The sequence below is a fragment of the Myiozetetes cayanensis genome, unplaced genomic scaffold (assembly GCF_022539395.1).
Source record: "Myiozetetes cayanensis isolate MyiCay16 unplaced genomic scaffold, myiCay2020 scf4, whole genome shotgun sequence".
In the NCBI taxonomy this organism is placed as follows: domain Eukaryota; kingdom Metazoa; phylum Chordata; class Aves; order Passeriformes; family Tyrannidae; genus Myiozetetes; species Myiozetetes cayanensis.
Genome location: NW_026087631.1, coordinates 38,675,238 through 38,695,192, shown reverse-complemented (window position 1 = coordinate 38,695,192; position 19,955 = coordinate 38,675,238). Strand labels below are relative to the sequence as shown.

Here is a 19,955-nt window from a genome sequence, read left to right as displayed (position 1 = left end):
TTATGCACTTCTAAGCAATATCCTATACTTGCCATTACTAACATAAAAGGAAACAAAAGAAACAAGCAAATGGGTGTTAAAACTTTTTTTTCTACCTGAAAATGACGCTTTGTAAGTCGAATGGATATTCAATGATCCCTGTCGTTGGGACTCGAACTCTGAGCACATCCTGCTGAGTTGGCAGATAGGTGGAATCTGCTATGCGGTCCAAGTCATTAAGATAGCTATAGACAGGGAGAAACAACAGGAATGCTAGACAGTGACACCATCATCCCACTGAGGAAAAGAGAAAGGAAAATTTGGGAACGGAAATGGGCTGTGGGGTAGAAAGAAGTACAACAGAAAAAAAGAACATTATCAGTAGAAAAGAGGGGACAAACTACAAAAAATGTACTCCATCCCCACTTACAATAGCTTCAACAGCAGGGTAGCATAATTATTATGGGGTTTTTTTATGCAACTTTGCTTGGCTTTCATGTGTAAATTCACCAAAGTTTTCAATCACATAATTCTAGGAAATTCAGAGACACAGTATTATACAACATGCGTGAAATATAAAATTGCACGGTCTTACTAGAATACGTAACATATTTCTTGATATTCATGTTGCAGTGTCTACACACACCTGGATAAACAAACATGAACCTTCCAAAGAGCAATGAACTGCTACAGAATACATTATTACTAGTTATAAAATGACAGGAGGACAAATGCCACTGTTTTGAGACTAAATTAAAATGCACTGTCAAATTAAAAAATTCTCCTATTATCAGATCCTATTATCAGAAGGCAGCACCAGCATTTTGTGGGATCTCTGCACCTGAAGTTCTGCATTCACACTGAAACTTCTGATTAGGTTAATAGGCCTGCAGTACATAAAATACACTACAGCTGGCCATAAAGCACTGAAGTTTTAATTAAAGACATCCTTCAAAAAAGAAGTGTAGCAATGTGCGTGTGATAGCCTGTTTGGGTCTGGGAGCTGGACATCTCAAGAAGTCAGTGCACAAGGCACCTTATGCTCTCCCCATGGTAGACATCTGGAAAAAAATCTGCTGTAGGAAATTAAGTTCTTTGGCATTTGGCTAGTTCACAGCAGAAGAATGACCTGGAGTTAGCTGTTGAGAAAATAAATTAATCTAGGAATACCCTTATTCACTCTAGGGGATGAGAGCAATGGTCTTGTAATTTATTAAATTATGACGAAGTGTCACCAAGCTCTGAACATGTTCTTCTCATACTAATTTGTGAAGCTGCTTTTTTAAAATAAACTCAGAAAAGAAATAATCAGTCTTTTTCTTGATGTTATGAATTACTTCTTAATGAAATAGTGCGAAGACGTTATCCTGAACAATGACAAAAATAAAACAGTTTGATTTCTACCTTACAGTAAAAATACAGATGAATTACTTTGTTAGCTCTGGAAAGGAGCCAAATTATTACTGGCTCAGTTACCAAATTTTATTATCAAATTTCCCTCACTATGATTTTATTCATGAAATATCAATCTGATAGTAAGCACTGAATGTGAGAAAGATGTATTAAACACTGTATCTCAGGTAAAGCAGAAGCTACTCCTATGAAAATATTTTCTGAGAACTGATTAGTTTTTAGCAATAAGAAAAAGGTTTGAGAGTCTGAGCCCATGATCTGCCCTCAGCTTTTTTTACATAAAAAGCAGCATGAACAAGCCCATCATCAGTTTGTTGTTGGAAAAGAAAAAAAAAAAGTGACAGAGATCTATAACCACAACAGTAAGAATGTGACGGAGACCCTGAACTAGCTTCTTATTCTCTCCCATCCACAAAAGAATTAATTTTTTGACTAAATTTCGGAAGGAGATAAAGAAGCATTGCTACAGTAGTATTCACAAAAGGAGGAGAATTTTAACTGAAAAAACTGGCAGGTGGTGGCCTATTTTCACAATTGTCTCACTGCATTCCTTTGACAAGCTTCAGCTGTGGTCTCCAAGCTAAGCCTGATTACTACACTTCTGCACAGTGGACATGTTACGAAGGTATCTGGTAATGTGTATCTGGCTGATTTTAGAAAGGTGATAAAGCAAAGGGATACTATTAAATTGTTAAATCTCATTTCTGTTTCTAGAAACTATTAAACAAGCAAATGAAGTGTTTTGTTTTGTCCTAACACAAATCACTGACATCATTAAGTTTCAGAAGCATTACTTTATCCTTAAAAATACTTACCTTTTCCTCGTCCCCATTCAGTTATGCTCTGGTTCTGCTCACTCAATAAATAAACTCAGGTGACACTATCTTTTCATTCATTTCACTCAAAGCACCTTACACAGTCTATACAGTTCACAGAGGAGTCCTTTCGCATCCTTATGGAATCCTGTTTTTTTCCTGGATTTCTTCACTTAACAAATCAAAGGATGTTGGGATTGTCTAAGAACTGTCCTGAATTATGCATTCAAACCCAGAATCAAGGAAGTAGTGTTAAAACCAGTAAAAGTATCTCATAGAAAAAAAATCAGAAGCATGCACTAAATCCTTTAAAAACAAAATCTTTGTGGCAATCTCAGAATCAGAATCTACAGCCCAACAAAAGCAATTTGGAAAACATCCTGCATGGTTTTGTTTTCTGATAATGATATTTAGCCCCTACTACTTTTTCTTCTAACTTAAAACTTAATAAACAACATAAAATTTGTTAATAAACATATTATTGTATCAATTTATTTATATGAAAATATTCTAAATTACTTCTCAATTACACAAATTATTTCTGAATTACTTCACAAATTACTTCTAAATCTTTTATTATTGCTATTTTAATACTGTGAGCATACAGCAAATAGTCAATGAAATTCTTTTTAAGTAGAAAAATTATTTTAAGTTTTGTTTTGTGGTATTTATGTTCTTTTTTTGTGTTGTTTTTAAATTTTATTTTAATGGAGATACTTCTGTTGAAAAATGACTTGTGCTGGAATTCAGATTTTAATGAATTGTTGTTCTGAAGCAAAGGAGTACGTATTTCCTGCTACTGACAGTTCTGCACACAATTACACTTCCTGTGTGTAATATACATCCTAGAAGGATATATAATTTCATGTTCCACTATCAACTTCAAGGGGATTAAACATGTTTCTAAAAATCAGACTGAAAGTTTTGCCTGCAGCAGCAACACAGAGCTCCCTTCATGACAGTCTAAAATCACTGTCTTTAAGTCCCTCTTAAAAATTATGTAATTTCTAAAATAAAGTAACTAATTCTAAAAAATCTATTATAGGGACTGATATCAGGGTCTTTCCATTTTACCCACTGTTTTATGTTATGAAGATTTTTGATATATTGCAGAAGTTAATGTCTCTATTCAGCCAGGTGCAATCCTCCTAAAACGTCAGTGGGAACAAATCAACACACCTAAGGTTCAACACATTATCACAACTTTTGTATTAAGTGCAAAATGCTACACTTCAAAACCCACAGAAGTACACAGCTAAAATCCAAGACACTTTCTCCTCACAAAGCACAAAAATGGATTTTTGAACTGCATTAAAAGGGGTGGGATGACAGTCTGATTATTCTGAATAACTGGTTTCTTGGGCTGACTCACTATTTCAAAACGCTGAGAGGGAATACATAAGTGGTTACAGGTGACTACATAAAAAGAAAAGACAACTGGAATACCATTAATATTTAAAGAGATATTACCAGTACACACATTTTTCACATACAACTATTTTAACTGTTCCTGTAACATTGAAAATTGATTATTTGGCTTATCATGGTTTAAAAGTCGCTGTCACAAGAAAGACTTATATTTTTAAACCTTCCTCATGCCAGGAGAGTTGGATATCTAACCTTTTCCCCTCACAGGAAAGTTGGGGCTTAAGGAAATTCTCTTATCACCAGGGGAATGCAGCACTGCATGCATAGCCTTTAAGCACTCTACAACTTATTAAACTAAAAATTTATTTATTTTTATATTACTTTATCAAGCAGTAACTTAAAATTAAAACATCAAAACTGCTAGCTGATGACAACTCCTTCCTTCCTTCAACTGTGTTGGCTTCAGCCCCACCCTAGCTGTACCTCAGCCCATCCCCAGCTGCCAGCTCTTTCACTTGTACAGCAGCCTGATAACACATTTCTGCCAAAATTATTTGGAATAATGAAATTGTTCAAATGAAGGTAAGTTATTTGATGGATATGGCCTGGGATGTGGGAAGACCATAAACTCCAGCAGGAAAGTAGGGTGGAGTTACTTCCTCCACTGTCTTACAAGCCAGGAGAAGAATACTTTTGAAGCCAAGGCTATGTGAAATATGTCAGGTTTTTGAATGCAGATGGGTGAGAAGTCAAAGAAAATGAAGATTCGGACCGGCTCTTTTGTATATCTGCTTATTAATAAGCTAGTTCACTGTGGCTTTTTAAAGCACTTACCTAATGCAGCCCCTGAAGTACTGACAACTACACTGCTCACCTGGGCAAACAAATCCTAAGCACAAACAAAAAATTTAAGCCCACAAATAGATATGTGCAGCATACTTTAGGGTAAGTGCCTAACTCAAAATGAATGAACAAATACTGTAATCAGCCTTCAGTGCAACTAATTCTTCAGTGTATACTAGAAATTGCTACACGCTCTTGCAAACAAACCACAAGACTTGACATATCCACTAACTTCCACAAAGAGAGAGTTGCCAGCAATTGCCCAAAACCAGATTACCTCAGTTTATTAGCTTCAAAATTTAAAGCCATAAGAACAATATAGGTCTTGCAAATATGCTGTCAGCCATCCTGAGGGCTAGTCCAACAGTGGGTAACCACCAGTGTTACCATGGGGAATTCAGCTGAACTAACAGCAGAAACTCTGTAAGACATTTAGGTCTCAGCTACATGGTACTCTGAGCTGATTTTTACCACCTGCTAAGAAATCTTACTTTGATGAATCACACTGTAGCTATATCCCCTCTCACCCAAACAGTACCTACTCGGTTAGGCATTAGACAAAGGAAAGAAAATAGGAAAATACGTGGTTCTGAGTAAATTTATAATACAGACCGAGTTTCAGAAGTTAATTATACCTGAAATTAGTTTTTGTGAAAATGAATTTTAGTGACTGCTGAGGTAATTTTCCAGGGGGTTGCTATAGTGACAGGCAGAAGGTGCATTACCAAGGTGATGAGTATGTAATGAGCTGCTGGCTGTGACCCTCCTTTGACGTCAGGAGAAACCGCCAGTGTCTAGCAGCATGCTTGTGATCTGCACACTGACCAAAAACGGAGGAAGACTTTTGTTTCCCAGTCAGCACTAAGAAAGAATTAATTTTTAATTATTTTTAATGCACTCTGCATCACCTAACACAAGATCCAAGCCTGCAGCCCGTTTCAGGGAAGCTGTCGGGCTATGGAGGTGCTAATGATGCCCTTGAAAGAGAGCAGGTTTCAAAGGTACTGTTTCTCCACATTTCAAAATAAACAGCAGGAGCAGGATCAGGGAGTAGACTGACTAGCTCTGTACGTGCCTTTCCCATACAGAAATCAAGGAAGGAAGTGAGACTCCCAACCTTAATAAAACAGACCAGAGTTGTTTTAACCAATAAAGCTCTTTAAGAAGTTGAATATGACCCCAATCATCATGAACAGGTAGTTCAATATTCAGACTTAATTAATTTCTTAGGGCTACATCACTTAATGAAGACAGTTCATCAAAACTTACTTGGATTTACTTTCAGAGATTGAGGTCTTGGAGTGCCTTCAACATGGCAGAGGCACTCTGAAACACTCTCTTCCAGCCATGAGCTACTACTTATCAGCCTCTTTGATCTCAGATTTTGCAAGTAATCAGGTGATAAAGTTGCATTTTCTCAGGAATAATTCCATAAGATGAACTTTAAACTATGTTCAGTGTATAGCCTAAATAATCAGGTGCAGGCAGTAAGGCATGGGCAGACAAAAGTAGAAAAGCTACAGCCTTCATCCATCTGTAACATTTGTTTCCCTTTCTGAAGTTAAAAATGAGTCTACTTATCATTGCTACCTAATAAGTCTTACTACACTGAGGAGGCAAAACTGACACAGAAAGATGCTGAGTTAGTACTGACTAGCACACTAACAAACCCCGTGCTTAGAAGTCCACCTGAAAGACCCTGTAAGCACAGGTAAGTCCCTGGGGAGCAGAGTGCCTCTGAAACACACTGCTGAGGAGGAGAGATCTGCCTGGCACCACACCAGAAACACTCCATTAGAAATCTCTAAATAAAACCAAATATGTTGAGATACAGGTAATTACTGTCACTGATAAAAAGGTCAGTATAAAACTAGTAAAAACAATTAGCTATCACCCAGCCAGCAAATAATGTGACTGTTTCTTAGACTATATGGAAAGAATGAGAATATGAGAAAAAGGAAGGGTCAAACCTCAAGAAACTCTACAAATTCTGTTGTTTGACATAAAGTTTGATGGGTGATTTCACTGTAACCACAGCTATAAAAGCAAGCCTTACCAGCAACATTTCATATGCACATTCTTTTAATGCATTCAACCACAAGTAAGACAGATACTGGTATGATAGTAACCATAAACATTTACATATTTTCAGCCCTAAAGCTCTGAGGTTCACCACAAAAAAAAAAGAGAAGAAAAAAGAAGTAGTACCCTCTCCAAAATATGCAGTTTCAGATACATACAGTGGCAGTGTAAGTGAAAATAAAAACCTAACCAAAGCCTATTATTAAGGATAATTAGGCAAGATATTCAACAAGATTTGATATATCTCTGTCCTTTGGAGTCTGGCTATTCTGGAATCAGGTGGGGCTACACTCCATACTATTGCTGAGGTTTGGTGTGGCTTTGTGGGGTTGTGGGTGGAAAGTTGTTTTTTTGTTCTGCAAAACTCTGAACTGGTTGATGAGACTACCCCTAAAACAAATAGCACTAACTTTGACCATGTGCAGAAAAGCAAACTTTGAAAAGCATTTCTTTTTCTGCATCGTTGAGAATGCATACAACTTGCTTGTCTTTCAACTGCACATATACAAAATGCTAAAGCTGCTGTAGCAGGAATTTTCCTGCTTCATAATGCTGCTGGAATAACTGACAAAAGTGTCCTCTTTGCTAACAGGCAGGAGCACAAGAAAAGGAATCAGTTTTCAGTGTACAAACCTAAATGTAAACAAGTACTGGCTGTGTTCTCAGAATTTTTGTAGAGGTTTGTGCTTCTGAGCCTCAACAGCACTGGTGAAAAATGGAGGCACATTACCAGTTTCCAGACCCATCTACTCTTAATCTAAAGTAAACACAGTAAATCTAAGATCTTTGCAGTGAGGTAAGAAGAATTCTGCATGGTGTTCTTATTATCCTTATTTCACCCAAATCCTACCTAGCTGGCTTCCTCAATTTCCTGCATGGCTAAAAGCCAGTCTCAGCGAAGGCTAAAAAGGTAAGTCATCAATTAAAAAACTGCTTGTGTAAACTTTTCTTTTCAGGAAATGTGGTGTAAAAGTTATACAGTCATTAAAAACTTGTTCGGTACTGTATGAGAAAAGGATCCTGAAAGAAATACATACCCTATATACAGCTTTACATAACCCCACTTCCCTTGCTGAATTTTCTGAGTTCTGCTGCATAATCTGCAGTTTTCCTATAGGAAGCAGTGCTTTGGTATGCAGTAGATTTCATGTCCCATCTTTCTTCAGACTTTCCTTTTATGTTTGGGGACTATATGTAAGGCATAAGATAGGATTAGCATAGTTCTGATGCTAGTACTTGATCTTTGAATTTCAGACTATCACTTTTACTGGCTGTTTCTTACTGTAAACTTTACATAAGTAAGGCTGTAAATTGTAAATACATAAAAGCAGAATCTACCATTCTGCAACAGAAATTGCCCCCAAGTATAGCTTTAGGACCTTCAGGTATGATTTTACAGATGAAGGTAAGAAAGAATTACTGAACAGTATTAAAATGTTGGTTAATACATTAAAATGATGTGCTTATGCATCTTAAAAATTGTGAGTATACAATTTTCTCACCACAAACTAGTGACTGCTACACAGACAGCCCGTAGACAGTTGTTCAAAATTCACTGTATCAGTGTCAGCTGCATAGCAGGTCCCAATTCAGGACAGTATAGTCCTTCTGAAAGGCTCATACAGACCCAATATACTCTTAAGAATTCCCTACATCTTTAGGAAATAAAAGAAAGAATGACTGCTAAAGGCAATACCAGCAAAGGGAGTAAATTGCCTTAGTAAATAGATTCATACACTGATCTTTCCTCTTGTGTACCCTAAGAGCAACACACATTAATTCCAGTGAAATACATCTGTTTCAGAAGTGGAACACAGAAGCAGAATGTTACTTTTAGCTGACAGATATAAAGGAATTAATTGTTCAGCTGAACTTATGAAAATATTTAAAACTCAAATGGAATACTGCCATAGAAAAATTACTAAACGACCAAAGCCCTACAACTGCAATGATTTCATATAAGGTGAAACTGCTTTACGGAGCAGACATAATTAGGTTTCATCTTTTTTTCCCTGTTAACAGTCAGTGATATGCTGAAGATGTCCTCAGAATCACACCCTTGAGCTCTTATTACATGGTGAAATACTGGAATCTGCATTTCTCTACTAACTGTCCAACTAACTCAACTCAAAGGTATACACACAGCTGCATAACTGCAGGAACTGAGTTGTTAAAGGCAACAGCAAATGCAAAAGCAAAAGCCCACAAGAATGCCCTGGAACATATAGCTAATAAAGCAGTACATTACAGAGTGGCCCATGAGATACTCACTGAAACATCTAACATAGTGGGGTAGGAACCTGCAGGAAAATTATATTTAATTATCTGAAGTGCCAGAAAACATAGTCATGGAAGGGAAGCTAAACAGATATTCTTGGTGCTTGTGTAGCAACTAGAAAGTCCTTGACTGAAGGTTCACAATAGCCAAATACTTCCATTTCATGGGGCCAGAGAAAAATAAAGTTAAAATCTGAGCCAAACAAGGCTCTTGGACACTTTCCAGTTCTAAATATTTCCTACATTTTGTTCATGAAGGGTAAGCCCTTAGTGTCATCTTGGGGAAAAATGGTGACAAATCTTTACAAATTCCAATTACAACCCAAATTCTGTCTCTTTTAATGTCAACACCGAAGACTGTTGCCTCTCCTTTCTTTAGGCTTTGGACAGCCATGATACAATCAAGACTGTTGATTAGTAATCTCTTCACATTTGGGTTAAGGTCTTGACACCCTGTACAGAACATACTGAATGTTCTCATCTCACACAGCTACTACTTAAGGCAATCCACAATGTGTTATTATTTTACATCAGTCTCACACTGCCAACAACATCTTTAAGGGAAGTGGTTTAGCAGCAGTTAAGTGGTTAAGTCATCCTGTAATGTACCTGAGAAGCAAATAACCTCTATATAACTGAAGTCCTCCTGACTTTACCAAAAAGAAGTCTAAAAGTTGATTTTAAAACAACAGGAATGTCCACATCCAATGACCAGGGAAGAGAATGGAATGTATTTTTTGAGCCTCTATGAAGTTCAACTCAACTCCCATGATGCCGGAAATTTTCTTTCTTAGACACTATCACCACCTCTTGTGGTAAACTACACATCAGATGTATTCTTCCATGGTACTACTAGTAGGTATAAAAAGATCACAGGTGTAGCTAACAATGATAAAACATGTCCACAGATGGCAGAAAGTGAAAGTATTATGATATACAGGGCATATTAGAAACCTGGAACAGAACTTGGAAACAATAAAATAACAGAACACACAGAGGAAGACAACGTGTAATAACAGAATCATTTAGGTTGGAAAAGACCTCAAAGATGACTGAGTCTGACCCTTGATCAATCATTGTGAGCTAGACCAACAGCATTAAGTGCTACGTCCAGTCATTTCTTGATCACCTCCAGGGATAGTGACTCCATCACCTCCCTGGGCAGTCTGTTTCAACACTTAACAACCTTTTTTATGAAGAAATTATTCTTGATGTCCAAACTGAGCATCCCATGGTGCAGCTTGAGACTATGCCCTCTCGTTCTATTGCTAGTTGTCTGTGAGAACAGGCTGACTCCCATCTTGCTGCAACTTCCTTTCAGGTAGCTACAGAGAACAATAAGGTCTCCCCCAAGCCTCCTTTACTCCAGGGTATACAACTCAGCTCCCTCAGCCACTTCTCATAGGACTTACTCTCTAATTTCTTCACCAGTTTCACTGTCCTTTTCTGGGCACGCTCCAGCACCTCACCGTCTGTCCTATATTCGAGGACCCAAAACTGAGCATACGATTTGAGATGTGGCCTCATCAGTGCCAAGTACAGACAGATAATCCCTTCCCTAGTCCTGCTGACACACAACTGCTGATACAATGCCATCGGCCTTCTTGGCCACCTGGGCACACTGCTGGCTCATGTTCAGCTGTTGTCTACCAGCATGCCCAGATCCTTTTCCACCAGGCAGCTTTCCAGCCACTTTGCCCCCACCCTGTAGTGCTGCCTGGGGTTGTTGTGACTCAAGAGCAGGACCCAGCACTTGACCTTTGTCAAACACTGATGGGAGAAAAAAGCAATATAGGCAGCAGACCAAAAATACTACTACTACTAGTACTATAAAAACACAGGGGAAAACTACTGAGAAGATGAGACGCTTGTGCATGGGATGAAGGAAGAACACGTCTGAAACTGACACATATGCTTACTAGACATACAGACACATATGCTTACAAGAGATCTGATGGACAACAAACTGTTTTGGTTTATACATCAAGTAAGAAGAAACGGGCACTGAGTGCTTATTTCTGTCTTACTGCTTTTGTGAATCCCACTAGTAACTTCTAAGCAATTTTTTTCATTGCTTTGTAACAGGGATTTAATGCTAGCAAATTTGTTTGGCTGTTCTACTGGTAAACATATACACTGTATTTTTGAAACAGTGTTTCTTTTGTTTCTGCGAATTGTTTTTAATGGACTTACATTCCTGAAAAAACTCTACTTGCAAGCATAAATACACAAAAGGTTTTTCTAAAGACTCATACACACTGATTTACAATACTAAAAGATTTTGCAGAAATCCATAGTATGAACTATAATAAATTCACCAAACCTGCAAAAACTCATGGTGAATTGCTAAACATACTGAGCTTGAGAAATGACCAATCAACTAGTACACACATCTTTTGCAAGACAATGTACTAGTAATTTGCTTTTACAGCTACTTAATAATTATTCCCTACTATTTTTAATGCTACTCAAAAGATCCACTCCAGTAACAATTTAATAAGTAGGTCAAAACTATGGTATTCAGCACAATCTGATCTGAGTTAGCATCAGATCATTATTTCCTACTTTAGAGAATAAGTAATTCTATTTTTAACCTCTAAGCTAAGCACATAAAATACATACATTTATTTCAACTTTAAAACCAGTATCACCAGTGGTGGAAACAGAGTTAGGACCTACAAATACAAGAAATTCAAAATATAAGACAAGCTCTGCTTCAGCTTCTACTTAACCTTGCTGCTTGTTTCAGTACAGAAACAATGTGAAAATATATTGTCAGCAACTTTTCCTTAACAGTCCCCCCCGCCCCATTATGCATCCTGAAATTCTTTCCTTTATGTAATATTCTATTTGTTTTCTTACCATGTAAAACCAAAACACACTATGGTATTTTTAGGGACAGTGAGAATCCAAACAATACAAGAGAGATGCCACACAAGAGTGCTTTGCACCCCTCTACACTGAAATACATGTACACAAACACAAATCTTGGCTTGGGAAGGTAACCATGACAGAGACCTGCACAGGACAACAGAAACCCTATGCACAGGGCAAGTAGAAAAATATGGTGTGGTGATAACATTGCAGCGAATTTGAGGAAACCTATGTCATGCATCCATAGGTTTTCGGCTGCCTAAACTGCATCAGCAAGATCCTAGTAAGTTTATCTTGACTAACTCACTTATAAAGTGCTATGCTAGATAAGAATCGTCAAACTATCGTGCAGACAAATGTCATCCAGTCTTGTCATGTCTACAGCCCTGCTTCAATGAGATTAATGGGAGACTCGTGGTGCCTTTGTATTCCTCTGCACTTTCCTCAATAAGAGGGCTTCCATTCCTGTACACATGCCAAATGGAAACTGGAATTGTATCATCAGAACAATTTTTTCATAGCTAATACAAAAACTCATGCAGAGTCCATGGTGTTTTTGCCACAGCTTTAATACCAAAATATGCTGTGTTTTGTAACATTGATCAACATCAAAAGGTCATCATCTATTATCTATTTCTTTGACAGCAGATGAGAAATTTTATCAAAGCCATATGCTATATTACTAAAGAGTAACTATTAAACTATTAATTTAACTAAACTAATATTATATTATATAAACTAAATATATTATATTAACTAAACTAACTATTAACTAAAAATTAACTATCCCTAGTTAGAATCTTAGTTTAGGACTTTGAATTATCACAGACTGTCATTCTGTGAAACAAGTGCAGATATAATCCTAAACAAGATGTACTCCACTCCTTAATTCAAATATAGTAAGTGTATATTCAGGTATGTTTGTGCTGCATATGCATACAAATATGTACACAGGTATACAGTATAAGAAGCTAAAAAGTAAAAATTACTTTGTTAGAAACAGAAAATTAAAATTAGTTGTTTGAAGCCACCATGTACTTACTATTTAGTTGAATCTGATAACTGATATTCCCGTCGTCTATCATAACACTCCTGAATTCCAGGGTCATTCCATAAACTTCTTATTGCATCTACATACGGGTTCTCAAAAGTTGACACCTTCTCCACATCGACTTCTCGAACTAACAGTGCATGAACCTAATTCAAAACAAACAAGACAGTAAAATTTACTTCATTTTCTATGTTTGCAGAAAGCTCATATACAGTAAACAAGATTAATAGGAATAGTTCTTCATACTGGTCATATCATCAACACATACGTGCAATTTCAAAAATTAACTACCATTAAAATGGCTGTGAAGATTAAAAATGGAGATAACCATCACAGGGAGTTGAAGTTGCACCTAAGCAAATTGTATCTTCTTAGACTTCTATCTTTTGGGACACCGGTAATTGTTACCAAAACATTGAAACAACAAAAAAAAGTCAAAATGACAGACAAAAGGCTTCCGTAAGTACCACCAAATTCAAAGCGGTCATTAAGCTCTAACTACCGCTAGTTCAGCTCTAACATTCCACAAGCAAAATTCAGATGACACAGGTGACTTTTCAGTCCAAGACACTTTTGACAGCAGCAGTCAACTTTTCCACAGCCTTCTGGGAATGTAAGAATATTTGTAACAATTTCCACATCATCTGCCAGAAATCTTACAAACAGTCAATTCTTTTTAGCAAACCATATCTCCTTCATTTAGGATCTTTTTCAGACATTTCTGCAAGCATTAAAAAAATTATTCCAGAATAAGAAAACTGGAATTTTTGGGAACGGTATTTGATTCTAAAACCATGAAATCTGAGCCTGATAAGACACCAAAATAGCTATCATGTCTCCTTCCTCATTCCCTTCAGAACACTGCTGTTAAAACAGTGTTAAAAACTCATTCTGAACTTCAACAGTCATAAGAGTTTTACGTTGGTCTTTCTGAAAATACTCTTTTGGCCACGATCCTTTGTACACTTACAAAAGTGTATTTTTTTTATCTCTAGGCCTAATTGTCTCAGTCTTTTTCTTATTACCTTCATAATTTTTTGGAAGGTATAATGTTTCTTAGAGTCTAACTGGGCCAGCCAAAGGATCCGATCTTGTACTGCCCTCTTTATATGCATCAACCATTTGGAGACTTAAAACAGTGGATACAATCATTGTATCAACCATCAAAAAGATGCATATTTTTATATTCCTTCTGATACAACCTCTGTAATTATCCCAAATTAGCACTCCAACCTACCAGAATGAGGGAAGTCAGGTAGAAATGCAGTCTGTTTCAAAAGAAACTCTTCTGGGATCTTAAATACACAGGAGAAAACAATACGCTTGAGACTCAGCAGGCAAGGTTGCATCACAGCAATGATCTCTTGACTAGCTGAATTTAAGGTGCCCATTTAAAGAACTTTCTGACGTGAGAGGAAACATCTTCTGTTTTGTAAAAAAATTTCCCACCCCAGCCAGAAAAAGCCTGTGGCTGTTGTGCTTGGCTGTCAGTAAGTAAAGGATCTAGCACAATGATATTTGTTAAGCCTGGATAGTACAGTTTACACTGACTGCAAAATTGAGAGCAATGGCATGTGACCAGGTCCAAGTGGACCAGGAACTGAATGGAATTCATACAAAGACACCATCATGACCATACATTTGTCTCTTGTGGAGGGTGAGGGTGGGGAATCTTGGTAAGGTAGCTTGAAAGCAGAAATGATTATTTATGCCATTTCAAAAACACAAGTCATTCACAGATTTGAGCTTTGTAACTTGTAATCTCTAAGTGAGGTCCATACAAATACTTTGCCTTACAGGGCTGCACAGCAAGCTATGCTGCTTTAGAGGCTGCAGATATTTGAAGCAGACATAACATTGAGTTGGTGCATTAACCACCCCCCAACCCTCAACTCCACACCTCTGTCTCAGGAATGCTCTTATTGAGCTTATCAGAAACACTATCTGTTCCCAGGAACTAACTTAGTGTTGCCTAACAAACCTGGAACATTATTTACCTTTTCCCTGAATCACAGCCCAAGTGGAAAAAAACCCCTGTTGTTACTTTTGTAGAAAATTCTGATAAAAATTACTGACCTGGATGGAGACTGACAGATGACTGCAGCCAACCATCTGACCTAAAGGAAGCCAGGGGAGGTTGGGTGTACAATTTAAATACATGATTTAGATTCCCATAAATGTACTTCATTTCAGTTATCCTACTATTCTATCCTGAAGTTTCCAATCCACTCTTTACAAATGAAGGGTTTTGACAGCAACTGAAAGTTTTTTCTGATGGCAGGTGAAAGAGTAAAAAGTTATTTTCCTCTGTGGTATCTAATTCACTCACAGTGAATAATTGTTAGGTTATAAAGGTAGATAAGTTAGAAAATTAAGTATGTAAAAATATGGTTTCCCTTCATCAAACAAGAGATGCCCTACTATGAGATGGAACATATGTGTTGTTTATTTAAGGAAAGGAAAGCTATGGGATGGTGTGATTACAGTAGCACAGTCTAGATACCATTTAGAAATAAACATATCTAAAGAGCCCAAAGCTAACACATACTTGTTCTCCCATGGCAAACCAGAGCATGAGGCAAGAGCTTTTACCACTATTTAACCCTTTCCTCTCAAACCCCCATACCTACTGTAATGCTTCCATCATCTGAAACAACTTCTTCAGCAAACACTTCTGGCAATCAAGCTCTACAGAAAAAGCCAAATTTTCCAAACAAAGGAAAAAGTAGGAAAAACATGGGGGAAAAGAGAAATGAAGCATCTATTAGCTATTCCTTCTCTTCCAAAAGGACAAAGAGACAGATGAAATAAACTGAATCAGGCTTACACTGATCTTAGGTAACTTCTACTTTTAACGTCATTATAATTTCATTCTTTATGAAGAAGGTTAGGTTTTGGACATTTATTCTAGTTTTGTTCGTAGTAATTCTAAGAAGAGTAACTTACAAGAAAACTCTAATAGAAGAATTGACATGACAAAAATCTTCCTGAATTCATATATCTAAACTGCAAGTACTCACTTAGTTTTTTATTATATTTATGTAATATTTATTGTATTTTAACCTAAATATCTCAAAACACTACACAAAGGTTGTTAAGTACCACTAAGAGCAGTTACATAAAACTCCCACAACACTGTCAACACTTTCAACAGAGAAAGTGTAATCACATTAGTGGTCAATTAACAGCAATTACTGCTAAGTTATTACTACATTTGAGACTAAGACTCAGCCCTGTAAGAGAAAGTAATTGTTACCTCCAAATGGTAACAACTCTTTTATAATTATTTCTTATGAGGTTACTGACAGAGTACAAAGCCTGATGCATCTACATCACAAGCTACGGGCATGTTAAATGTCGTATCATACCATGCTACCCTGATGCCTGTATGTGAACACCCACTCACATGTCGTTGCACATCCCAGAATCTAAACTAACACTTCAATTTAGTGAAAAGCCTCTGATTTCCTGAAGTAAATTTTCCTTCAAGTAAGAGGTTTCATAGATTTAGCATAGCTTTCCACAGCCACCTAATTTAAGTCCAGTTCCCAAATGTACAAATTAAACCCTTACCTTAAAAAACTTTAAAGGAAAATTAAGAATTTTGTTGTAAGACCTAGAAGGTTTCCCCAATAAAGTAGACACTGCCTTTTTATCTTGCTACTAGTATTTATTTCCTTTTTTCCCCAGTTGTGTTTCTTCTCTGTTTCAAGGAAGGTTTTTGCTTTGTTTGTTTCTGCTATAATGCGCTATTTAAATGTACTGTAAATGTACTATTTAATTTCAATTGAATTGTTTTAGAACCATATACCATCAGGATGGGGAAGAGGGTAATTCTGAAGAAAATTATATAGCTTTACTACTTCCTTTAACCAAAACACAGCAGAATTATACATTTCAAGCAGATATGATGTTCACTCTGCCTCAACATGGCTAGGCTTCGCGAACGAAGATTTGAGAAGGGCTCTACCCACGCTTGCTACAAGCGCGCTGATGGCTAAAAAGGCCAATGCGAGATAGACAAGTCCGGTTGCAGAAGGCACAGCAGAAAGACTCCCCAGGTGATATCGACAAGACGCAATTCTTTCTGCATTGTCTTTTCTCCTCGAGAGTGATCCTGCGTGCGTTCTCAAAAGCAGCAGCAGCGTTATAGATGGTGTGTCTCCAGGCCTCCCAATTGGAGGCCAGGGTAGACCAATGGTGGTGATCGATATGGCCAAGGCTGAGGGATTGTTTCAGGCAGTCCTTGGATCTCCTCTTCGGGGCTCCTCTCTTGGGGCAGCCAGTGGCAAGTTCCCCATAGAGCACGATCTTAGGCAGGCGGTAGTCCTGCATCCTGGAGACGTGCCCTGCCCAGCGCAGCTGTGTTCTCAGCAGCATGGCCTCAATGCTCGTGACTGCTGCCTGTTCAAGGACAGACGTGTTGGTCACATAGTCAGTCCAGTGGATGTTTAGGATTGTACGGAGGCAGCGCTGATGGAAGTGTTCTAAGAGATGCAAGTGGTGGCAGTAAATGACCCATGATTCAGACCCATATAAAAGAGTAGACAGTACAATGGTTCTGTAAACGCTGATCTTAGTACTTTTCTTCAGGTGTTTGTTTTGCCACACTCTTTTATGGAGTTTACCAAAACCTCTGTATGTCTTTGCTAACCTGTTGTCTATTTCTGCATCAATCTTACCATCTGAGGAGATGATGCTTCCCAGGTAATTAAACTGCTGGACTGATTTGAGCTCTGTTTCACCAATGGTGATATGGGGATGATGGGAGACTTCCTGAGGTGCAGGCTGATATAAAACTGTTTTCTTCAAGCTGACTTCCAGTCCAAAAAGCTCAGCAGCCTCTGCAAAGTAGGATGTTAAACACTGCAGAGCTACTTCTGTGTGAGCAACAAGAGTAGCATCATCAGTGTAAAGCAGCTCATGGACAAGATGATTTAAGGTCTTAGTGTGAGCCTTCAGTCGCCTTAGGTTGAAAAGGCTCCCATCGGTACGATATCGAATGTAGACACCGTTTTTATCATCGAGGTCTGCCGTGGCCCTTTGGAGCATCATGCTGAAGAAGATTGTGAAAAAACTTGGTGCGAGAACGCAGCCTTGCTTCACATCATTGGCTATTGGAAAGGGCTCAGAAAGTGCATTGACATATCTGACTTGTCCGCGCTGGTCCTCATGAAGCGAGATGATCATTTTGAGGAACTTGGGGGGACATCCTAAACGTTCCCAAATCTGCCACAGACCTTTTCTGCTCACAGTATCGAAAGCCTTGGTGAGATCAACAAAGGTAACATAGAGTCCTTTGTTCTGTTCCCTGCACTTCTCTTGCAGTTGTCTGAGAACAAATACCATGTCTGTGGTACCTCTGTTGGCTCGGAAACCACACTGGCTTTCAGGTAGAAGATCTTCTGCTATGGCGGGTATTAATCTGTTCAAGGAATTCTTGCAAGGATTTTACCAGCAATGGAGAGCAGAGTAATACCTCGGTAATTTGAGCAGTCTGATTTATCTCCTTTCCTCTTGTACAAGGTGACGATGACAGCGTCACGAAGGTCTGAAGGCAGTTTACCTCGTTCCCAACAGCTCACCACTAATTCATGAAACTTAGCATGGAGTGCTTGGCCACCGTGCTTCCAGATTTCAGGTGGGATTCTGTCAACCCCAGCTGCCTTGCCAATTTTCACCTGCTGTATTGCTTTGAGAATTTCTCCCATGGTGGGGTAGTATCCAGTTCAGTTTTCATTGGTTGTTGTGAAATGTACTGCATTGCTGAGTTTTGAACTACACGGTTAGTACTGAAGAGGGTCTGAAAGTGTTCAGACCATCGATTCAAAATGGAAACTTTATCTGTGAGAAGCATTTGGCCATCTGCACTGAGTAAAGGGCTTTGAACCTGGCGTGTAGGACCATAGGCTGTTTTCAGAGCCTCATAGAATCCCCCGCTAGATTGGTCCACCACTTGTTCTGGATGTCACGAAGTTTCTGTTGGAGCTTGCTGCATGCGAGTCCAAATGTTGTTTTTCTTATATGACAAGATGGCTGAGCAAGGTGGGCTTGGTGAGCAGTTCTCTTCTTACTCAACAATTCCTGGATTTCATTATGGTTTTCATCAAACCAGTTCTTGTTTTTCTTGAAGGAGAACCCTAAGGATTCTTCAGAGGACTGCAGAATGCTGTTTTTAATAAGTTACAAAGCGTTTTGGGAGAGGGATCTGTGGAGTGAGCTTTGAGCCTGGATTGAAGGTTTGCCTGGAAACTGTCCCTCACTGTAGCTGTTTGAAGATTGTTAACTTGAAGTCTCCTTCTAGGAATGCCGCCCTTTTTAGGTTTGAACTTAAGGTGGAGGTTAAGTTTACAGCGCACAAGGCAATGATCTGTTTGGCATTCTGCACTCAGCATCACGTGGGTGTGATGCACATTGTGGATATCTCTCTGTCTGACCAGGATATAATCAATGAGGTGCCAGTGCTTGGACCTAGGATGCATCCAGGTTGTCTTCAGACTATCTTTCTGCTGAAAGATAGTGTTGGTGATGGTAAGCTGCTGCTCAGCACAAAACTCTAGCAGAAGGCGACCATTATCATTGCAGTTCAACACCATGCTTGCCTAGTACTCCTTTCCAGGCTTCAGAGTTCTTTCCTACTCTGGCGTTGAAATCACCAAGGACAATGATCTTATCATCTGCAGGAACCTTTTGGATAAGGTGGTGTAGGTTGTTGTAGAATTTATCTTTTTTTCTCTGCCTAAACACACAGTATATGGAAAGTGTGGATTGCTGTGTGTTTTAAAATCTACACTAGTCACACAAGAATACCCAATGAAGCCATGTGACTTTCACATTCTGATATTACTAGGGTGAGGAAGGAACTGATTTAAGACTTCAGGAAAAGGATTTATTGAATCTATTTTTGCAGTAATAGGAAAACCATGGGATAGCCAAAGGTACTTGAAGATATCTGATCCTACACAACCTACCTCAAGAGAGCAACACACCTGCTAAAAAAAGTTCTAGTAACTCAGCACTATTATTAAGAAAAAGGTTCACACTTTCTCTGGTCTTTGGCACTACAGGACTACATTAATGATGATTAGATTTGCATGAGACTTCCTTTCCATCAGTGGGTTGACATTTCGCTACTACGAAGCACTTTAGTTCTTTAGCTGTTTGTGTGCATTTACATTAAGTTGGGTTTTACTAAGTTACTCTAACATTCTCCTGACCTACCACAGTAGTTAACTATGACAACAATAGCAGTT

The 19,955-nt window shown here is 38.2% G+C and overlaps 1 protein-coding gene across 1 annotated transcript in view; it reads right to left on the bottom strand.

The window, feature by feature from the left end:
• Positions 1 to 19,955, bottom strand: part of LOC126647476 (guanine nucleotide-binding protein G(q) subunit alpha) — a 128,875-nt gene that overhangs the window by 30,570 nt on the left and 78,350 nt on the right. The window contains exons 3-4 of the mRNA XM_050329775.1: positions 12,694 to 12,848; positions 96 to 224 (exon numbers count right to left, since the gene is read on the bottom strand). Of these exons, the coding sequence (XP_050185732.1) occupies positions 96 to 224; positions 12,694 to 12,848 (284 nt within the window). The remainder of the gene's footprint in view (positions 1 to 95; positions 225 to 12,693; positions 12,849 to 19,955) is intronic.